This window comes from Agelaius phoeniceus, chromosome 1 (assembly GCF_051311805.1).
Source record: "Agelaius phoeniceus isolate bAgePho1 chromosome 1, bAgePho1.hap1, whole genome shotgun sequence".
Lineage (NCBI taxonomy): Eukaryota > Metazoa > Chordata > Aves > Passeriformes > Icteridae > Agelaius > Agelaius phoeniceus.
In genome coordinates this window covers 69631496-69655259 of record NC_135265.1, presented here as the reverse complement: position 1 = coordinate 69655259, position 23764 = coordinate 69631496, and the positions used below count along the sequence as shown (strand labels likewise).

At 35.9% G+C, this 23764-nt stretch overlaps 1 protein-coding gene across 3 annotated transcripts in view; it reads left to right on the top strand.

Moving 5' to 3' along the window:
• PRP4K (pre-mRNA processing factor kinase PRP4K) overlaps positions 1–23764 on the top strand; it is a 25100-nt gene extending 1336 nt beyond the window's left edge. The window contains exons 2-19 of one of the 3 annotated variants that reach the window (XM_077181296.1): positions 2513–3706; positions 6557–6730; positions 7004–7159; positions 7897–7978; positions 9506–9716; positions 12135–12208; positions 13590–13680; positions 14055–14202; positions 15440–15577; positions 16747–16900; positions 17806–17920; positions 18405–18556; positions 19014–19100; positions 19766–20538; positions 21047–21092; positions 21613–21699; positions 22522–22567; positions 23579–23764. In XM_077181296.1, the coding sequence (XP_077037411.1) occupies positions 2513–3706; positions 6557–6730; positions 7004–7159; positions 7897–7978; positions 9506–9716; positions 12135–12208; positions 13590–13680; positions 14055–14202; positions 15440–15577; positions 16747–16900; positions 17806–17920; positions 18405–18556; positions 19014–19100; positions 19766–19969 (2980 nt within the window). In that variant the 3' untranslated portion in view covers positions 19970–20538; positions 21047–21092; positions 21613–21699; positions 22522–22567; positions 23579–23764. Of the gene's footprint in view, positions 1–2512; positions 3707–6556; positions 6731–7003; positions 7160–7896; positions 7979–9505; positions 9717–12134; positions 12209–13589; positions 13681–14054; positions 14203–15439; positions 15578–16746; positions 16901–17805; positions 17921–18404; positions 18557–19013; positions 19101–19765; positions 21700–22521; positions 22568–23578 lie in introns of all 3 variants that reach the window. The other 2 variants (XM_077181291.1, XM_077181301.1) reach the window with 2 other exon arrangements.

The window sequence follows — 23764 nt, the reverse complement described above, 5'->3', positions numbered from 1 at the left end:
CTGTATGAAGGAAGAGATGGGTGAAATCGCTGCACATCCTTATGAACTTCCTGTTATTCTTCTCCTTGAATTCAAAAATAGGAAAAAGTAGGGCTATAACAAGTTCATGTCACAGTTTCTCTCTATTTAAAGCCATTAGCACCTAAACATGTAGACATGCCTCATCACCTTCTGAAATATTCTTAAAAGGCTTTCTCATCCATGTCATTATATCTCTGAAGCATTTAGTGGAAGTAAAAGTTTATCCACAGTTTAATGAAATTACTTGAAATAAATGTATTCCCTGTACATGAAGAAAACTTGAACTGTTTCTTGCACATTAATCAAGCTAATGTTATTGTTGAGCTACAAAGACAGCTGGCAGTTGTATTGGCAGCCTGTAGTGGCCTGAGATGCTGTTGTGGTGATGTGTCTTGTCTGGCACCTTAGCTACCAGCTGGCTTTTCCAGAATTTAGGATGAGGTTATTACATAACTCCAAAATACATACAATAGCAAAATAACTTTCTTAAATATTTTGGTATCGCTTTCTGCTGTTAAGAGAAGGAAGACTTACCTGGAACAGCTTGAACAGATGCAATTTGTATTGTATTTAATATTTTTATAATGTCTTGAAGTACTTTTAGTGTGCTAACTGGGGACTTACACAGGATCCTGGATCCAACTAAAAGAAATTTTGAAGGGCACATAGTTCTCATAAATTTCTCCTTGTTACATTTCCCCACTTAGGTCACCGACTTGCTCAGGATGGCAAATCCAAGTTGAAGAAGTTTTGCATTTAATGCTTCTTCTTTTTTAAACTTTTTATAATGCCAAGCGCAAGATTAAATAAGCTCTTTTTAAGCCACTTTTTCCTCCTTTGTTCTGATATTCTTTTATCATAATGGTGTGGAGTGTCAGGGGGTAGCAGTTAAGAAAAACACCTTTCTGTGTGCCTTGAATAAACAGAAGTAGTTATAAAAACATAAAAGACAAGCAGCATTCTGAGTTAAGTCTCTCAATATTTTATATTCTTAACTCTAACAGTCTGTTCCTTTTGGACATTAATCATTTCATAGCACTAAAGTTTTAAAAAACAATTTTAGCCAATAATTTAGTCTACTTTGCAGAAAAGTCAGCTTTATTTACTAGTACAGGTATTTGCCTTAATCAGGCAGGAGAGAGTAAATGTGCACTGCTTCAGATCCTGTCCTTAATTAGGAAGATACTAATCAAATTCAGAGTGAGGTGCTGTCCTTTAGGTCTGGCTTAGAACATCTCTGATACATTAATTGGATCAGATGATTGATCATATTCTTCAGAAACAACTGAAACCAGTAGAGTTCAGAAGATATTCCACATTTCTGTAGACATTCACCCCCCACTCCTGACTGTCATGTTTGGGGGATTTCTTTTCACCTAATGAGGCTTAGTATACATCAAAGAGCTATGCTTAGATATTAAAGTGGCAACTAGTAAATTTCAGAGCTGTTGTTTAGATGGGGTGAGTTTGTAAAAAGATGAGCTCTGGCACCTGTAATATTATTTCAAAAGGCAAACGTCTGTATTAACAGACAGTAACTTAATTGATGTTCTGAAGGAGATTGGGAGGAATTGGCTAAACACTCTAAAAACCCCCGTCGCTAAGCCAGTTTCAGTGGCTATGGAAGATAATAGAAGGGAATGTGTAACATCAGGACTGAATTTTATATTTTTTAAAGATACTCTTTGGAGAAATTAAATTCTTAGAAGAAACACTGTATGTCTTTATTTTAATAACCTGCTGTATTAGTTTCAGCAGTTTTGGTCAATGGCATTTTACAGGTGTCAAGATTACCACATTTTTTTGAAGCTACTAATCTGCTGCATACTATCAGAAAGCTGCTCTGAAATTAGACTTCCTTAATTTGTCCCATTCCTCAGTAGTGTTTCTTGTATTACATAAATAATATAAATCTGTAAGAACATTTCTTGAACTTCTTCAACTTGAACAGGTGTGTACGCTTAGAGAAAAGAATTGCAGCTAAGAGAGTCAGCTCTGGATGAGATTTTGCAAGGAGGTTTTGTAAGGCAGTCAGCATCATACCTTGAAATAAATTTTGATCTTTGTAGCACAACTGTTTTCTGCCACTTGAAAATACTTGTAAAAGGCATAGCTTGGGTTAGGCATTGGAGTGGAGCAGATAGATGATGATGTACTACTGACAAATAAATATTCAGCACTGTTGTATGCTATCAAGAGATAGATCAGAATTGAATGTAAAGGTGTAAGCATTGATTCCATCCACACTTTGGGTTTTATCAGTGCATTTGCTGTCTGTTCCTTCTGTACTACTTCCTTCTGCAGCCATAGCTGTCTGTTCCTAAGGAAGTGTATCTGCTGTTATAACTTACTTTAATTACTGGTACATTTTTAATTCTCCCAAAGGTAGATGAATAAATGCCAGTTAGTTTCTATCATAAAAGGCTGTCTATTTAACATGAGATAAAGGACTACAGTGAGTTTATAGTACTGATCTCTTTGTTTCTTGCAGGGTTGAGGATGCTGAGGCATCCGAGAAAAGTGTGAATGAAGAAAATGGGGAAGTGTCAGAGGCAGACCAACCTCAGAACAAGCACAGCAGACACAAAAAAAAGAAACACAAACACCGAAGTAAACACAAGAAACACAAACATTCTTCAGAAGATGACAAGGACAAAAAACATAAACACAGACACAAACATAAGAAACATAAATGGAAAGAGGTGGCTGATGCCTCTGACAAAGAAGATGGACCAGCTAAAAGAACTAAAATTGATTTTTTGGCTCCTCTGGAAGACTTAGAGAAACAAAGAGCATTGCTGAAAGCTGAACTTGAAAATGAATTAATGGAAGGAAAAGTCCAGTCTGGGATGGGATTAATATTACAAGGTTATGAGTCAGGATCTGAAGAAGAGGGGGAGATTAATGAAAAAGCACGAAATGGAACAAGACCTACAGCAAAGTCAAATACTAAGGGGAAATTAGAACCTGTGGACAATAAAACTAGTTCCAAGAAATCAAGTAAGAGTGAATCAAAAGAAAGGACTAGGCACAGATCTGACAAAAAGAAATCCAAGGCAGGAGTTGATGGAGTAAAAGAGAAGACTACTAGAAGCAAGTCAAAAGAAAGGAGGAAATCCAAAAGTCCTTATAAGAGAAGTAAGTCTCAAGATCAGACAAGGAAATCTAGGTCTCCAATACTTAAGAGGAGATCTCAAGAGAAAAACAGAAAGTCTAAGTCTCCTCCAGAGGATAGAAATAAGGCTGATGATAAAAGTAAATCAAGAGACCGCAGAAAGTCTCCAGTTGTAAATGAAAGCAAAAGCAGAGATCGTGGTAGAAAATCTAAATCTCCAGCAGAACTAAGAAGCAAATCCAAAGATAGAAGATCACGGTCCAAAGATAGAAAACCTAGGAGATCAGAGACTGACAAAGAAAAAAAGCCAATTAAATCTCCTTCTAAAGATGCTTCTTCAGGGAAAGAAAACAGGTCCCCCAGACGACCTGGCCGCAGCCCAAAGGGGAGAAGCTTATCTCCCAAGCAGCGTGAAAAGTCAAGAAGAAGCAGATCCCCTCTCTTTAACGACCGTAGATCTAAACAAAGCAGATCCCCCTCTCGAACCCGCTCTCCAGTTAGAAGAGTGAGGAGTAGATCTGCAGAAAGAAAAAGGAGAGAATCAGAAAGGAGGCGTCTTTCTTCTCCCAGGTAACTTAAAGGCGTCATGAGCCACCACAAAAATGTGTTAGGAGATGAACTATCTTCTAGTTTGGAGTTTATCTCCTCATTTTGTTCAGAAAATAAGTAATAAAAAAGGTACTCAGATAGTACATTATATCATGAGCTTCCTTTGTATGTATTCAGGTTTTTTTAAAGACTATTCTTCCCAGCTGTCAGAGGTGCAAATTCATCTTGTGGTTGTTAAAGTGCTAAGTCATTTGCTGCTCACACTCTTACTCGGAGCAAGTTTTGTAACTGTATTCTCCTTTTTAATGCTGTTTGGATTCAGAATTTGGCTACTATTTTGATTCTTTGTCAGTAGTTCTGTTGCTTTCTGAAACTTCTGTGGAGTGAGAATCCTCTTCAGTGTTACATATTAGTGTTAGCTAAAAGTGGGTAATTAACCCCTCTTTCCCCTCAAAAAAAGCCCTTATGACAGAGTCAGTGTGTGTGAATGTAAGCCAATTTTTATGTCAAGATGTCCTTCTCAGAGCTTTTTTTTTTCCTTCAAAATACTGTGGATTTTCATTTGCTAGTGGAATGGTAGTGTTGCTTTGTTATTGGACTGCCATCTGTAATTATCATATTTTGCATACACTTAAAGGAGAAGGATGGATAACTCTTTATTGTATTGGTGTAGTCTTGGCATTTTTTAAAAAAGATTTAGCCTATGAAAGCAGTTACCTTGACATTTGAATGCTAATAATGCCTGGGTGGCGAGTTTCCAAGAAGAGAACAATATGAGTGTGCACGTTTTTGGAAGTTAATTCATTGGCTGTAAGAAGTTTAAGAGTTAGAAAAGTTCAGCAGTGGACAATAAATAATTTAAAACTTTGTATCAGGGGGTTTAGTTTCACCCAGGCTGAGAACTAAGAAATATGAATTTTAAAATGAATTGAAACCACAAAGCTTAGTGAATAGGCACCTAAAAATGTGAAAGTTTCAGCCTGAATCAATGGAGATTACTCTGGTTTCAGGTATGGGGTATCTTTGGGTACTTTGGAGAGTGGCCCCAGTGATGCTAACCCGATCAAGCGAGTATTGTAAATGCTGTCAGTTTATCAGGAATGTGTTGGCCCAACCACTGAGTTTTTCTGGCATAGTAGTTGACTTTTCCTCTGCAACGTTTTGCATCTTTCAGTTTTCATTTTTCTTGACAGCTTGCATTGCAGCCAGCTTGAATTGGTTGTCTAGACACCTATTTCAAGTGATGCATGTGTCTAGAATTTTGCTGTCAAAGTCATACTTCTGTAACTGCGTGGTGAGCAGCATGTGAGTGGGGGACTACTAAAATATTTTCTGCTGGAGGTGTTTGCAGATCAGCAGGAATAATCTTTCCTTGTAAGACATCTAAATTAATTCCACCTGTTTTCGGGTTTTAACTACTTGTAATTACTCAAACTGCCAGAGAATTTCAGGAGCTTTAATGAATAGTTTTAACAAAGAAAAAATCCCAGTAATTTCATTTTTCAAGTTTGTTTCCAGTGTTCTAATCTTGTAAGACACTTCTCAGGTCTTTGACTGAAGTTACTCATTATGTGATGTTACTATGAATTTTTAATCATCTTCCACTTTTCATCTCACCCTGGTGATCTCTGAACTAATTTATTTTTTGTGATTAGATTTTGGCAGTACAATGGCTCTGTTAGTCTGGAAGCCTGGAACTCTTCATCCTGTGCCTTTTTATGTAATATTGTTCACAGGAACATAATATAAATTAATTGGGCTAAAGGTATTGGCCTGTTCCAGCATTTGAGTACAGTAATTCCTTGTAGAAACTGCCAGTACTCTGCATACGCATAAATTTTCCTTTTGCCTCACTGTTTACTATTTTGCATCAGTTCTGTATGTCTGATCATTGTCTCTAGTTAAGGTAATTGAAATTGATGTAGCAGTCTCAAAAACTAACGAAAAAAAGTCGCAGAATGAGTGGAATTAGTCTTTCAGACCTAAGATATTTTGTTCATTGATGAGATATAACAGCTGTTATTCCAAGTTGTTCCAATTTAATTTAAAAAAAAAAAGGAGCAGGAAAAAAATAGAGTAGAAACATTTCCTTTGAAATAGGGTGAAACTATTTTCTGATTGCTAATGCAGCTTCATAAGAGTAGTTGTTAAATTTATAATTTATGTTCTTTCTAGTTTTTGACTGACCTCTTGCTGTCATGCAGTTAAGCTTTTTAATCCCATCAAGGATTTTTTTTTCTTGAATAATTGTGAGAATAATCTGTTTAGGCAAGAATAAAGACATTTTGAAGAGTGTATATAGTATCAGACTTGAATTATTTTTTAATTTGAGATGGGATAGTTTAGATTTTAGTTAAGAATTCTAGTTCTCATCTGCTGTTTTAGAATGTGTGAAATGTTGTAGTGCTGAAACAGACATTGTTGTCAGTCCTGTGAAATAGCATGATCCTAAGACTAAGTTTCAATAGCATGGTGGGAAGTTGGTGAAATAATTCTCAAGAATAAGAGTTTGGGGTTTATGTATTGTTTCAGTACTGTGTCTGGTAAACATGAAAACAGGCCACTGTTTATGTAAGATCTAAACACAAGCTTTGTTTTAAAACCACTCTTAGCTTGTTGGTAGTAATTAATGAGCTGTTTCCAGAGTTGTCCTGAGCTAGAGCTCTGCATGGGCACACACTTCCCAGGATGGGGAGAGACACACAGGAAAGGCAGCCAGCTCTGCTGGCTACTTATCCTTCCCTCCCTCAGAAGCCCATCTGGTGGTCCCTCACCTGCAGTAAAATTTTCAAGTGAGTTTTTAGAGGGAATAATTTATTTGTTTTCAGCTTGCTCCTGATTTTTACTACCACTCTCTTCCTCTGTTTTAAGGACACGGACCAGGGATGACATTTTGTCTAGGCGTGAAAGATCCAAGGATGTCAGCCCACCCAGCAGATGGTCCCCATCCAGGAGAAGATCTCGGTCCCCCATTAGGAGGAGATCTCGAACGCCCCTTCGACGTAGCCGATCTCCCAGGAGGCGGAGTAGATCTCCTCGGAGGAGGTAAGGATACCTCCTTATGTGATGTTAAGTGTATTTTGTAAGATACTACAGGAAGAATAAGGATTGCTATCATGTGTGTAAAGAGACCATGTTTGGTTTTTTTTATCTATATTAATATGTGCTAGCACAGTTAAATTCATTTTGTCCTCCATTAATTAAATTGTTTCATTACTTGGAATCATTTCATGTCTTACTTTTCTGAAAAGATTTTCCTTCTTTTCTTAAAAACAATCCCCCAGTCCCAAATCCAAATCTCTTGTTTTTATCAAACAGGGACAGAGGCCGGAGAAGTAGATCTCGCCTTCGAAGGAGGTCCAGGTCACGTGGTGGCCATAGACGTCGGAGCAGAAGCAAAGTTAAAGAAGACAAATTCAAAGGTAGTCTTTCTGAGGGCATGAAAGCTGAACAGGAGTCTTCATCAGATGAAAAGTAAGACTATATTTCTAACTTACACTGATTATTTATAATCTGCAGTTCCATTGATACCAAAAATGTACTAACATTTATCTTGATGCTGTAGTTTTGAGTTGTCACCTAAAACCATAATCATGTCTTTGTACTTGTGGTCTTGTCCAATTACTGTTGTGAGAATCTGAAAAACTTTGGAATATGCAAAAAATACCAAGACCTGTTGGCTAGTGGGCAGACCTGTGGGGAGGATGTATCATTAGGTTTTTAAATTCAACCTGATCAGGAGCTTTTGAAAACTTTTGGCCTGCTTACTAAAGCTTACTGCTTGAGGAAAAGCTTTAATAGCTGAAAGGATTAACTGCTGTCTGCAAATTGTATTTATATTTCCTAAACCTCTGCCTATTTAATTGTGTAAGAGTATGCATTCTTAATGAAATTATTAAGTAAAAATGATGCTGCAGTGAAAAGGAACAAGGATTTTTTGTTTGTTTGTTGTCTTTTAGAAGAGGGTTGTTAAATTGTTGGCAATTAAAATTATAGAATGCAGAAAGTCTCAATGAGATACCAAGAGATAAGTTTTCTTTGTAAGGAAATGTAAATATATGCAGTGGGATACGCTGCATTGCTTTCTGAGTCATTTGAACAGCTATTGTTTAATATATTCTGTGCTTTATCTGGCAAGCAACTGCACTTCATAAAATTCAGTAGATAATGATATGTTTATGAAGTCATATTAAAAAACCATATTTTTGTAGTCTTGAAGACTTTGATTTGGAAGAAGAGGATGAAGAAGCAGAGATAAGACAAAGGAGATTACAGCGACAAGCAATTGTTCAGGTACATGGTTACAGGAACTGATTCTGTGTTTTTAGTGTAAAATGTCAGGGTAATGGAAGGCTCTTTGCCTATTGCTGAATTGCAATAGTAATGCCTATTGCAGTATTTTTCCAGTTAGTTCATTGTAAATGTTAGTCTCTCAAACTCTATGCTTCTATTGTCACAGCATTACTTTTAAAACTGAAGTGACTCTTCTGTGAGTCATTTTTTGCTACAGTTAAACATTCTCTGATGGCCTTAAGACATGTTAAAAATGTTCTTCAGTTACCTTTTTCTGTAGGTTTTCTCCCTAGCTGTATCACTGATACAATAACATCAGTGTTACAGTAAGTTATATATCAATTAACCTAACCTGGTCAGTTTATTTCAAGTAGAAGTTGTCCTTGTCAATTTCCAAAATTATGTAAAGCCACTGTCATGTTGTCCTCCCTAAAAGTACATGTGAATTGCATGAACTCCTTACTCCAGTAACAAGGTAACAGTAATCACAAGTGTAATGTGTGATCAAAACCCCTGAAAGAAGCTGTGGCCAGAGGGGGTGTCACTGTACAGTACGAGTCAGCTATCTCTTTTCAAAGGTGGGATTTGGCACACAATTAGAACATAGTAAGCAAAATGCTGTAGTGTATTTATGTAGTATCAGGTACAAAATTACTGGCTTTGATGTAGTGCTTATTTTAAATAGCACTAAAATTCTGTTCATGGTTTTATGCAAAGCCCATTGAAAAATCCTTCAGAACTATGACTGAGCCAAACCATATAAATTCTTTTAAAGACTGGTTACACCTGATGTTGGTGCAGGCTGGAAGCAATTTGCAGAGCTGAATTCCCTAAATGGAAAAACCTCTGCTTGTATGATTGAATAGTTCAACCTAGACAGCTGAGTGGTAGCAGTATTTCTAAAAATCATCTTGATTTTTACCTTTTGGGATAGGAAGTGAGGTCTGTATAATTTCATAGTACTTAAGGGTGACAAAAATTGAAAAGATGATGTTTGAAGTTTTTTAATGCTTCGGAAATTCTTCAACACTAATGAATAAATAGGATTTATAGTTCACATTAAAAAAACTGAATCTAAAGGCTACTTTTCTGTACCATAACACTAATAAAATTGGGAAATATTCTAGAATGTAGGCTATAAAATAAGTATTTTTCATCAAAGACTGTATTTCAGTGTTTGTGTGCCAGGATGGTTTAGTAATAAATTTGTTGCTGCTCACATTTTGTTGTGCATAACTAAATAGTTAATATTCAGTAATAATTGTTTTTACAGAAATGTAAAGACCTAAAGAATACACATTAATATTTCAGTCTTATGGTCTGGTCTGTGGTGCATTGTGACAAATTGAGTTTTCAGAAGTTATATCCCATTCTGAAAATAATCTGTTGTCTTTATGGACATAGGTGATTATGAAAGCAAAGATTAATGTTTCAGCTGAAAGCTCAAACCATTGAGGGGGTGGATATGAAAATGTTTAAATTGTGATAAATTGTAACAGTGAGATTAAAAACTAAATTTCTTTTTAGAAATACAAAGGCCAGACAGAAGACAGTAACATATCTGTACCATCTGAACCGAGCAGCCCTCAGAGTAGTACACGTAGTCGCTCAAATTCTCCTGATGACATCCTAGAAAGAGTTGCTGCTGATGTTAAGGAGTATGAGCGGGAAAATGTGGACACATTTGAGGCATCAGTGAAAGCCAAGCACAACCTCATGACAGTTGAACAGAACAATGGTAAGATTCTGAAATCTCTCTAATGCAGTTTATGAAAGCTCAGACACTTGGCTTAGTTTACTTATATACTTCCAGACTAGGAAGTAGATTGACTTTTTGGATGAAATTTGTGAACGTTTTCGCAAATATTATGGTGCTTAAAACATCGCATTAAAATAAAGCTTCCTCATCAGGAAGGATAATATGAGTGGAACACGTTCTCTACATTTCTGGTAACTCTTAACACAATTTGTGCTTTACATTTGGAAGAGCAAACAAGGGTGTCTGTCTATATGGTTAAGAATTACCCTTCCAAATTTTTCTTTTCACTCAGGCAAGTTGTTTTCTTAGAAGCTTAGTATAGTCCTATACTTTATTTTGTGAGGGTTGCAAATTATGCTCCTTTTTTATACTTTTTTTTGGTCAAAGCCATTTTTACAGAAGAATATAGGTGGGTCTGTAGTAATTTAGAATGATTAAAGCTTTTGAGAGTCATTGCTAGTAAGTCCATTTTAGCAGCATAGCTAATTGCTCAAATGGGTATTTTCTTTCTCTTCCCCCCGTCATGTACTCTGTTGTACAGCCATGTTGAAATGAAATAAATTTTGATAAAAACCTGCCTTTTGCCAGCTGCAGCAAAAGGAGCACGGTAGATCTCCCAGCACACCCTGTAGTATTGAAAGTCTGCTGCTTTTTTTTGTCTTTTGAAAGTGGATTACTGTAAATCTTCCAAGTAGTGAGAGGTGTGTGCAGTTGCTGTGTGGTTCTATTTGAGCTAGTTTAAGCTGCTCTGGTTTCTCTCTACTGTTTAACTGCAATAGCAATGTTTAACGAGGGCTGTGGAGCCTGCCCAGCCCCTCTGAGGGCGAGTTGCAGTTAGCTTGTATTTCATGTCCTGTGCCACACCTGTCTTTGGGGGCTAAATGCTCTGTCTCTAGTGGATGCTTCTCTTCAGAGTAATAAAGCTGCATCTCTTTGGGACTGCTGTACTGCTCTGTAGTTTATTCTGGCGTTCCCTTGAGCTGTATATTTTCAGATTGTTCTCCTGCGACATTGGTGAAAAGAACGGTTATAGAGCTTTCTTTGCATACCACAAGTTTAGGTTTATTATGTCTAATAGACAATGTGTTTTTCCTATTTTGTCAAAGCATGTACTGCTCCCTAACTTTGTCTATTAAAGCATATGAAAATTTAAGTCTTAACTACCTAGGCATTTTCCACATGTAAAAAAGATTTTTAAAGTTACATTCACATCTGAGTGGTAGGTTTCTGGGTTGGAGGTGACAACAGCTGAAACCAGTGGGTTACCTTCCTCTGTAAGAGTAAATTTTTATTTCTATCCTGACCTCTTATAGGGTCAGAGTAGTAAGTTGCTAAGAAACTAGTCAATAACTCATTGTAGGTAGCCCAGTACAGGTAACTGGACCTAAGGAAAACTTGGAGGAAGTTTCTAGAAGGGTCTGTAGCTCAAAACAGTGGTATAAACTGCTTCCCCACAAGTGTCAGGTGGCAGTTCTGTACCTAGAAACAGTGGTATCAGCATGCTGGATGATTTTTTTTGCTGTCAGATTTCAGTCTGCTTATTTGGTATGGAAGGGGCTTGTGCATCACGAGACCTGAAGCCTCTGAGCTGAATTAACTGTTTATTTTTCTTCACTGCATAGTGAAGGGAGGGTCTCCAGTTTACGATGTTCATGGAGGGCTGCCATAATGTGTGCATGAATGAAATAGTTTGAAGTTTGCTTGCTTTTACTAATGTGTACTTAATTTATATTTCTTTGCTTTTATCTTATCAACCAAGTAAAATGTCTTTGGAATTTAAAGATGATTAAAAGGTGAGAAAGGGATTATTTTGCCCATAACAAAACTGTTTCTCTTTAACACAATAGTAAACATTGTGTTTGAAAAAAGCTGCACACTGGGTCCTTTTTAGCAGGGTTGGAGAAAACATTTTTCAAAGAAAGAATTTCTGGGCTTTACAACTTTGGCTTTTGGTAAAATATTTCATGATTAGCAGAAAAGCCTGAACTTGTGTATTGAAAACATGACTGTATTTTTTATATAGACACATAGTAATTTTATACTTCTTTATATACATATATATATATATATGTATATATATATATATATATAGAGTCATTATTTGTAGGGAACATGTAAGTATGGAGTTTTTTCTTTCTGCTATGCTTACTTGAAAGCTGTTGCACATAGTTTTAAAAAGAGATATAAATTTTTGAGTTGTTTGAAGAACTTAACTAGTCTGAGTTTTATATTCTAGAATTTGAAATGGTATTTGCTAGAAACATTAGTAGAGCTACCTGTTTGCCAATGTACTGATCTTAGACTATGTTGTAAAGATACCAAGTGCCAAATTATACTGGCTACAGAGTTATCATTTGACATCTTTTTCATGTTGAGTAATCTGAATTTCATTTTAAGGTTCGTCTCAGAAGAAGCTGCTAGCTCCCGATATGTTCACAGAATCAGATGATATGTTTGCTGCATACTTTGATGTAGGTAATTCTTGGAGATGAAATGTATGGGTTTTTTTCTGCTTGATTTTTGCTAAAGTCACTGTCACTTGAGGGTTGTGAGAACTTTGATTTGTAAAAGCACGTGCTGCTAAGTGTCTTGTGTGTTCTTAATCTTTTGGTCAGCCAAGGCAGGCAAAGTGCTTCTTAATTAGTATTTCAGTGAAATAAAACCTGCTGAAATTAGTGGCAATTTTACAGAGTTAGCAATTGGGGAATTTACCTGCTGTTTGAATACAATGGCACATGGTAAAAACATGAATCTATTTATAAGTTCAGCTTTTTATTATTGTTACCATGTTGCATGTTCTAAATATGAGCTTTTTCCAGAGATTCATGTGTGGTTAATTAAAAAATGTGTAAAATACTGTAATTGGCTAATGATGCTATGTTGGAGTAATCTGGTGGTTTGTTTGGAGATTTTTTGGCATGAAGAGATACATTTCCTGGTTTTACTTTAACACTTTTTCATTAGCTTTTCTCTAAATATGCTGCAGTGGCCCTCAGGTATTGACAGTCCAGTGACTACTTTTGAGACTTTATGTGCCATTCTCTGTAAGTCCTCTGCGTTGTTGCTGATGCACAACACTGAGAAATAACTGAAGAACTTTCTTCTTAACTTAAACCAAAATTAACTGGAGAATTTTTATGACAGATATAACACAGGCTGTGGTTTTACTCTAGTAACACTAGTATCCCTCTGACCTGGAAAAAGATGAATACTTGAAGGGTAGTGTGTGTGTGAGGGTGCATTTTTAAAAGTTCAGAAGTTACAAGTGGGGATTTATATGGCTTGTAAGTGAACAGCTCCCTCTTCCAGGAACTGTTGTTCAATTGAAGATAAACTTTACTACTCACTGTTTTGAATTTGAGGTTAAAATATTGTCCAGTCTGTTAAGAGCTGTCAACAGCAGTTGTAGAAGTGTTATGGTAGTATGTATAACAGTATGAAACAAGTGGCATGTAATGAACAGAAATTCAAGGCTTAAACAGTTGTGCTTTCCCTGCAAACTGCTGAACTTTTTTACTATAAACTTACTGTAAATAAATAGTCCTACTCAGATGGTCCAAAATGTGCATTCTGATGTGACTTAGATAAATTCCTTGTGAATATTAATTGAAACTTTGCCCATTTATGTTTAATAACAATAGTTTTGTTGGTGGATCTCATCCTCTTTCTTTGCATCAGTCTTTAGATACTGGTATGTAAATAACATTAAGTTGTTTCTCTCTCCTGCAAGATAAGTGTGTTTGTATTGTGGAGAGAACAGTTTTTCAGTAGGGAAAAAGGGCTTTGGGAAGTAAACGTCAAAGAAAAATACAGAGCACACAAGCAAAGCTGTTACTTTTCTTTTTATTTCAGAGTGCTCGTCTAAGGGCTGCTGGGTTTGGAAAAGACTTCAAAGAAAACCCCAATCTCAGGGATAACTGGACAGATGCAGAAGGCTATTACCGTAAGTTGTGTTTGTCTCTCTGCAAGGACAGATAGAGTGAGGGTGCTGAGTGAGGGTCCTCATTATAAAAGTATTGAAATGTTGTTCTAATGTAGATGTATCCCAGATCCCTCTCTGAGTGTGTAATATAATGGATGAAACAAGCATGCAGGTCTTAACCTCAGTTTTGAAAGGACTCCAGACTTAGAGACGCACCCTTTGTTCCCCATAATTTCCACAAAGCTAGATGATAGAAAACATTGTGCACCATGAAATTAAAGGATATTGGCTATTTGCCCTCATATTTTGTAATGATAGAGAATGGTTTATTTTTCTTGAAAAGTTCCATTATGTTAATCCCTTGTAACTTGAACTTGCTTGGTTGTATCCCTCAGGTGTTAATATAGGTGAAGTTCTAGATAAACGTTACAATGTCTATGGTTACACTGGTCAGGGAGTCTTCAGCAACGTGGTGCGAGCCAGGGACATGGCCAGAGCAAACCAAGAAGTAGCAGTGAAAATCATCAGGAACAATGAACTTATGTAAGTAATGGGGATTTTTGATGGTAATAAAGCATGTGGAATAGTTGGAAGTTTTTCATGGTGTGATTTGAATCTCCCTGTTTCAAGTGAAGTAACAGATCACAACTGTGATTCCTGCCTTTTCTGCTAATACGAGCCAGACAATGGGAAGCGCTTCAGGACTATGTATCCACACTTCTTTACAGCTATCACAGGAAGAAGGCTATTTGCATTTTCATCAGGCACTTTCTCATTTGCAAAACTGCAGGGAACAGTGATAACAAGAAACAAGGTTACAGAATTACAAGCTAATTCTGAGTCCTACATTTCTTGAGAGGGGAGTTGTGAAGTGTAAAAATTTTATTTTGCTGGACCAAATCTATTTGGCAGGCTGTGGGTTGGATCCCAGTCAATCACCTGCAACTTAAAAAAAATCTCCATACATGTAATTATTTTTGTATATTTTCTAAACATTTGAATGTATATAAGATACATAAAAAGAGATGGTACTCTCACTGTTGAAATAAAAAAAGAGGTCTTTCAGAATGAGTGAACATTAACAAGTAAGATCTCTTAAACTATGTCATTTGAGGACTTGACTTGTCTACAGTACTTGTTTTCACCATCTGCTGCAATATTTATACAGTAATTTCTTGTGTCCTCTTCTGTAAATGACAACTTAAATGAAAATCTTTTCCATGTATTTTACCTTGGAAGTTTTAAAAGTTGTCTTATTGTGTGTGTACCTGGATTGGTTTTAGTTACCTGAGTAAGTATCCAGAAAAGTTTTAAAGGCAAAAGGGAGGGTGATGAGCTGTTTTAGTTTGGTGAGTTGTATAGGTAATAAGTTTGGATGTGTAATTGAATCCATAGTCAGTTCAGTTTAAGTCTTTTAATACTATTGTATGTGGTGAAGCACTTTTTTAAACAAGTAAACTTCTCAGGTGAGTGCTGTTTGAAATTTGTCACATTACAGGACAAAATCCAGTTTTAGCCTTAGATGCAACTGAGAATGTGGAAAGAATAATTAGGTTGCAAAGGTACAGTGAACATCCAGGAATTAAATAAACTTACCTAGTGTGTAGTTCCTGACAGCAAACCATTGTTGTGATTTTGGTTTTTCAGCTGTGGTATATTAAGTATTGACAAGACACTTCTCATTCCTGGATAATTATAGCCACACAAGTGAATGTTTAGGTTTAAAAAGATATTAGAATCTAACTGATTTTGTTTTAGAGTCACATTTCTCTGTTTTCAGGCAAAAAACTGGCCTGAAAGAACTGGAATTTTTAAAGAAGCTCAATGACGCTGATCCTGATGACAAGTTTCATTGTCTACGGTTGTTCAGGCATTTCTACCACAAACAACATCTCTGTCTGGTATTTGAGCCACTCAGGTAAGATGACAAATGTTTGGGGTTCTCTGTAAAAGGTAAAGTACTACTGTATGTTCTTTACCTGTCTGGATTTGGCTGTTGTTTTGATACCTTGTTCTAGTGCCAAGATTCAAGAATGCAAGGAACTTTGAAACAAAAAAAAAATGTCTCTGGGCACAAATTCACAGACTACTGGACTATTTCTGATTTATTTTTAGCACTGCTGTGAATTTCCTGCCTGGAAAATATTTGAAACAAGATAATGTATTAAAGATGGTTCATCTCTCTAGTACTGCTCTTAATGATTTTTTGTGTATGTCAGTATTTTTATTAGTTTTCATAATTCTTCATTTTAAAGGTTTGTGTTAAGAGGCATTCCTAGAGAGACTGAAGAAATGCTGTATATTCTGTAAAGAGTACACATACAGTAACAGCCTTAGAGAGAAAGTTGTTACAGTGATTCTTGCATGCTCACTTTCTGTTCAAGTAATTAAGCTCTTGTGACAGGTTCATTGTTGATACTGTTTTATGGTAGATCAGATGTATTAATTGCCTTAGTCCCCATTCCTACTTAGAGACATCAGTTGTTAAAATCCTAAGTTTTCTGTGTATGTCATATTTTAAGTTTTGCCATATTTGTGGTGAAAATAAGTTATGTACTCCAACAATTTTGTGAGATTACTATCATATTTCATTAATGAGCTGTAGAACAAATTATTCTCTTGTGCTATCTTGATAGCACACTTCTTATGTCCAGTTATGTTTTTGTCCTGGAATGACGGTCTTTTTATCTGCTGCTTAGGTCACCAAAAAAATCTCCTCAGCTTTTATCTTTTGTGTGCTTCCTTTTTCATTTATTTCTGGAGAAAATTAGTACAAAGGGTTTACAGTTGTTAAGAAAATTCTGTGTGTGCGCAAATAAATTCTCTCATATAAATATCGATTAAAGATATAATCTGAATTAAGTAAGTCCAGTGTAGTAAGTAATTACACAGCATAAGACAGATCTGACTGACCAGCCTTTTTATTTCAATTCTGTAGCTCACAGAGTGGAAAGTTGAATGCTACGTTTCTCAAAAAATATGTAAAGCTAACTAGTTTGTTCAAGTTTGTCGTAGAATTTAGGAGGTCACTGTCAGTTTTTCTGTTAAGCTTTTTCCCATTCTTTTTTTCCCCCTTTTCCTTAACAGTATGAATTTACGAGAGGTGTTGAAGAAGTACGGGAAAGATGTTGGACTGCACATTAAAGCTGTGCGTTCCTACAGCCAGCAATTGTTCCTGGCTTTAAAACTTCTTAAAAGATGCAATATCCTACATGCAGATATTAAACCAGATAATATTTTGGTAAGTAACGAATAATTCAAACTCTCTTTTTGCATGGTCTGTAGCTTAAAATGAAGTATTTGCAATTCATATCATTCTGTTAAATTAGGTGAAGTCAAATTTACTGAAAATGTTAAGGGTTCACACTTTGATATAAAATGATATTGTGATATAATAGTAAGAAAGAAATACAACACAGCATCTAATAAAATCTTTTTCAAGCAAACATCTCCTCCTATCTTTATAGAAAGCAGACTTTCCAAAGTAGGACAGTGTCTTGCAGGAGAATTATTTGAAATTTTCCCATCAGTAGTTGAGAGATGTTTTTGCTTTCTGCAAAATGGAAGCAGATTATTTGAGTCTGAATGGAGATTTTGTTTATGTAAGTGAGATGATGGGGAAAGGTCCTTAATGCCTCTTTTTTGGTAGGGCATGAGAGCTACATCAGAGAAATCCAGTTTCCTTTGGTTTTTTTTGGACATCATCCCTGTGAGAAACTCAGATTTTTAATTTACCTAAAATGTTTTCTTACTATTATCTCAGCAGTAAAACCTGCTATGTAAGCATGAGATGTGAATAATACGCTGTTTTATAAGTGGTACTCTGGATACTGGAGTTGCATGTCTAAATCAGTAAAATTTCAATACCTAGAATGAAATCTGGGTCCACCAAGGAGGTTTTGTACATCCTTGAAAGTACATGAAACTGACCTTTTTTTTGTATTTTGTAGGGTCTGAAGACATTAACTCTCACTTTCATTTTGAGCAAGTAGTATAATTTTCTTAGAATATTAGAGAGGAAGGAACTTCCAGTTTAAAGACTGAATGTTTTTCCTGTCTCTGACTTAAATGTGTTGTCACTTTTACAGTTCTGTTATCAATTCTCTCCACAAATAGTGCTAATGGATATTTATGTTCAACTTGCAGGTGAATGAGTCTAAAACAATACTAAAGCTTTGTGATTTTGGCTCAGCTTCACATGTTGCAGATAACGACATCACACCTTATCTAGTTAGTAGATTTTATCGAGCTCCAGAAATCAGTAAGTACGTTTTGGATTAGCTACATCTATCACTTGCCAGCAAGTGCCAGAACTAGCAGATGAAAATTTGACTTGAATTTATTCTCTAGTCTTAGCAAAACATGACTCTGAGAATATGATGGCTTTCAAAAATTCAGACTTTGAAGGCATGTTCGTGTGACCCTTGATGTAGGTTGGTGATCAGCTCAGTGAGAAGTCACTCTGATGGGTTATAGTTATGTTTCAATTTAGAGGTATTGTTCTGACTTCTTGGTTTTTGCTAATTTAAAGCTGATCAGTTTAGGTGTTAGGTAAAAGCCTCCCTTTCTAAAACAGGGTACTTCAAAAGCTAAAAGGTTTATGTCCTTCTTTTATGGTAGCTTTTTATTCCCAAGAAGAGCAGCACCAATATAGTTTACAAATCAGAATTTTTTCATCTATCTGCTTTTGTGATATTATATCAATGTCTGCCTTTATGGAATTAACTATAATTGCTCTGTTTCAGTTATAGGAAAAATCTATGACTATGGTATAGATATGTGGTCTGTAGGCTGCACATTATATGAGCTTTATACAGGAAAAATACTGTTTCCTGGCAAAACCAATAATCATATGTTGAAACTTGCCATGGATCTCAAAGGAAAGATGCCAAACAAGGTAAGAGAAAAAAGTCCTTAATATATGAAACTGCTCTAATGTACAGTAGAACATACAGTCTTTGTTCTCCTGGAATTCTGTTTCTTATCATATACATTTTTTTCTTAACAGTAAATACTAGACTTTACTCTGACTGTGTAATTTATACTGATTTAAAATCTTACGAAGTGAAAGTATACAGCTTCTTTTTCATAGACTAAGTATAAAGTGAAAACAGAAACCTTCTAAGCACTGACCTGAAAAAAATGCGTAAGTCAATGAAAGATACTGTGTCCTTTTTCAAAGGGTTTGAACTGTATCTTTGTATTCAATCTCAACATCTCTTCCTGTCCTTTGGTATTTTTTTATTAGTATTAAGTTACTTACGTTAGCAAATTAATATACAGTGATGTTAATTGTGAAATGTGTAAGACACAGAGAACTTGCCTGAAACTTTTGCCTTTTCCTCATTTTTCAGATGATTCGAAAAGGTGTGTTCAAAGATCAGCACTTTGATCAAAATCTCAACTTTATGTATATAGAAGTAGATAAAGTGACGGAAAGGGTAAGTCCTTCATGTGTTGACTAACCCATGACTTTTTCCAAGCTTTCCTACTACATGGTCTTTCAAATGTACCTTGGCTTCCTAATTAAAAACAAGATTTTATAAGCGATTAGAAAGTCCTTTTGCAGCAGTATGGACAGATTACATAGTTATAAAGTGGCCAAAGAGATTTTTTTTTTTCCTAGGATGTAGGAACACGATTAAGAAAACTAAATTTAATCTGGTAGATATACAGGGAATCTCCATATAATCTGTCCTTAAATTAATAATAAAAGAAATTCTGCCTTTATTTGGTAGAAGGACTTTTAGTATGATATGGTTATATTGTATGAAGTCACTATTAATTTTGGTATCATTTTGACATTATATCTAAGAATCACAAAATAATGGTCAGATTGGGGAACTTTCCATGTGGACTTCCATGTTCTGAGTTACGGGATGTTAGGTTCATGTGTGAACCTGTTTTTGTGGCCTCCCCCTCCACAGTGTTTTTTCCACTCTTTTCTCTGCACATGACAATTTTATGAGGCCATATGGGGGCAGGTTGTTGCTGCTCAGGTACAAGACAAGGCTGCTGAAAAGCTGCTGCTGAAGCTCTGTAGAAGGGATGGATAAGGGGTTTGTGCTACTTCTGTTCTACAAGGCTACCATTTCTGTGTTTGTAGGAGAAGGTTACTGTTATGAGCACCATTAATCCAACCAAGGACCTATTAGCAGACTTGATTGGGTGCCAACGACTCCCTGAAGACCAGCGTAAAAAAGTGCACCAGCTTAAGGACTTGTTGGACCAGATTCTAATGCTAGACCCAGCTAAACGGATTAGCATCAACCAGGCTCTGCAGCATGCCTTCATCCAGGAGAAAATTTGAACCAGATGAAGAAGTTCAAAGGGTTTGATTAATTAAGATACAAAGACTGAAGAAATTTCACAGCAGTTATTAATGTATATAAACATAAATATTTCCCCTGCAAAGTTGAGGAAGAAATGATACATTTGAATTAACATCAAGGCCGATATTTCTTTTAGAAATGTTAGAGTAATTCTGTTTTGTGTCTTATGTGAAAATTTTCACTGTAGAACTGTTTTAATTGCCAAGACTGCACAAAAGTACAATGCTAATGTATATGGTTGCAGTTCGTATATATTATAAAAAGAAAAAAGCATCTGTTATAAAAAAAAGAAAGAAAAAAAAAAAAGAGAGCAGTAATACTGGGTGGTTGATTTGTTTTTAGCAGACTTGGCTTCATTTTTGTCTTTACAAAATGGCCAGCATAAATGCTGTTTATATTCACATTTTCCTAGGTGTGTGTGTGCAGGCCACAGCAGCATGCCCTTGGTGTAGTCAGTGCCGAAGGGGGTCTGTTCCTTCTTGAGCCTGCCCGCAGGGATGGTCTCCTCTTTTAAAGCAGGTTGTGTACAACTTTCAGTACACTGAAGGTAAGCTAACCCATCAACATCACCGGTGTTTAAGCTGTTATTTTACTGGAACAACTGACAAATGAGAGACAATAGCATTGTGGCAGAATTCCCTGCATGTTTGAGAAATGATCTTGTTTTATTTTCTGGCATTGCAACTGTGGCATAGTTACAACTTCTGTTCTGTTCATCACATTTAAAACTGGGAGAGAGCGCACTTGATGGATAGAGCGCCTTCAGTGTACTGTTTCTTATTACTTTAGTTTTTTTAATCAACTTGCTATAGACTTTGTATACATTTTGTTAAATACAGTTCACTATGACATAGAACCAATACTTACAGAAGAGTTTTCATTTAGTTATTACATATGTTGGGATCTCATTCGAAAGACCTTATATCTAAAGGATAGATAGACAACATAATTTTTAACTATTTGTATGTCATTTTGAAAGTGTACTGCTTTATGCTAAAAGTGTTTCATTTGTTCATTGTTTTCATTATTTGTGATCATGTTGTCTTTCAATACAGGCATAAACCTTCCACTCTTGAACAAAGCAGCTGCTTTTTAAAAGCGGTAATTGCTTCTTTACCTTTTATTTCTTTTGTAAATGAAGCTTTTCTTTAAGAAATGTGACTTTAAAGTGTTGTCTCTTGCATAAAACAGTTGACACTTACTTATTGTAAAGTGAAGATTGTTCTGCTGCATGTAAAGTGGACCATGCAGATTTCTGTATGTTTTCAGTATGCATCATTAGATAATAAAGTCTTTTGTGAACAAGGCATTTGTAGCCATTTTTAAAAGAATCTGTCTTCAGTGATGGTAAATCAGGTAATTTGTAAGACCCGCCCCTGCATTTCCTATTAATCATTTAATTAAAGGGATTATTAAATGTTATGATCTTTGGGAGAGCTATAGGCTATATTAATTGGATATATAATTATCACTGCTTAAAAACAAAGCAAAAAACCCTACAGATACTGTCTGTCTGCTTTCATTGTAATGAAATTATTCCTGTAGGACATGGGATTAAATTCAGGCTTTAACTAATGTTTGTGCTGTTTTTCTCACTTTTCCTTTTTGATGGTGCTGAAAGAGAAAAAAGGAAAGCGAGTCACAGGCCACTCAACGCCTACTCCATGGGTCTGATTTGCTGAGACACCAACTTCACCTTCCTAACAAGGTTATTTCTGACAGCATGTGTAGATAAACATTTAGCAACAAGTTAAAAGAGCTTGAGACATTTGAGTTGGTTATACAGGGTGAGGAAAACAGAAACAACCTTTTCAGGTCCATACTGCTGTTTTAATGTTCTCTTTGACGATGTTTAAAAGTTCATATTTTCATTTTTTTATTAATATATTCTGACAGGCTGTGAAAACCCCACTGGTTTCACGTACTTTATAATACTTTGAACTAAGAAGGATTTTTGTATCCATCTAGGTACATAATGGCAACAGTCATGCACTCTTAGTGCACTCAAGAATGAGGAAAAATGCCACAAAGCAGGTCATTCTGCTGGTGGGGAGTACCCCACCGAGGAGGTGTAATGAACTAACTACGAAAACAAGCAGGAGATGGGTGATTCTGTATACCTATTTGGAACCTTCAACCTGTCTCTTCTCAATTTATATTGTAAAATCCCTAATAGAAACCAATCTCTCCCTATTTCTACATATTGAGGTATCTTTTTCATACAGGAAATGAAAGAAGTTAGCTTTCATGTTTAGTGAAACACTAGTTGCTTGCTAGTTAAATACAGCAAGTGTAACTTGCACTTTTACAGCATAGGCAGCACTTCTGAGGGCACTTTTACACAGATGTAGTAATAGCTTATTCTTTCTGTTGCTTTGTACTTTATTAAAATAGGAATATGAAACAATGAAATAAGTTGGTGATACAGAAACAAAGCAGTAGAAAAGATGCCCCTTAATGCCTACAGAATTGTTTTAAGCTGCTCTGGAGAAGCATAAAGTTGCTCGTTTACTTGTTCTTTGTGTTGTAGGTGCAGCTCAAAAGAAGATGAAGGCTACCAGAAGACATGAACAAAGGTTTCTGTCCTATAAAAGATATGAAAAATACTCTTCATCTAGTTCTGTCTTAATCTTTTAGTTTCCAGCATTTCAATTTAGAATTGATTAACACTGCTGCATTACTGATACTTCCTGAAACATACTTGCTGTATTAAAATTTGTTACATAGATTGTTTTGTTTCTGGTTGAAGAGATTTTTTATTGCAATTAAATGCAGGTAAACTAGCATTACTCTTTAAATGTAGTTTTCTTAAAATGATAGAATAAGCAGTACAAAATATATTATATTTAGGAAAAAATAGGCCATTATATTTGGTTAATGTAAATGTGTTAACCAGAAAACATTTAAGCAGGTGATATGCTTTTTCCTTTATCTTCAGTAGTTTCATAATTTATTTCAATTCTGTCAAACTTAATTATCCACACAGAGAATAGCTGGCAGGGTTTATTTAGAAAATAGTGGATTTCAGTCCCCCATCCAGCTGACAGAAAACTTCAGTTCTGGCTTCAAAAACCTCTGGGCTTGAGGATTTTTTGACACGGTTAAGGCCCCTCTCCAGTTTGGGCAGTGCCTGTCCCTGTAGCCTGAGGTCTCTGAGGAGAGTAGCTGGCTGCCACTACAGGCAGCTGAATTCATGGATGTGGCTGGGTGCAAACAGAACAGCTGTGCAACAGAGTGAACAATTTCTCAGCTTATCTAATAGGGAGGACAACTTACCTTTTCCTCCTGAGCACACATTTTTAATTTATGTCTTTGCTAGAGGTCCTACATATAGAAGGTTTGGCTAAATCTACTGTGCTGATTTCTGTTTCCTTCTCCCTCATGGTGACAAGGAGCTTCACATTTAACAGACTCAGTTTTCCAAGCCTTCCAAAAAAACAAGATTCCAGCCCTGTGGAGTTAGAATATGTTTTTATTACCTTGGTGTATACTACTTAGTTTAAAAATTAATTACTGTTCAAGAGTTTTTAATAGAAGATAATGATTCCTTTAAAACCTTTTTAATAATACTTTATCTCCATACATAGGGTAAGTGGCATTAAACCTCTGAAGAACCTTTATGTGTATATTGACCCCCATACAGAAGGCAGACCAGACTGTGATACTGCTGGAGATAGAGGGATCTTCTACAGCATGTGTAAAATTGTAATGTGGGTGGAGGATGTTGAGAAGTGGCAATTGCTTGAAATTAATAAACTGTGCTTAAAACTTGC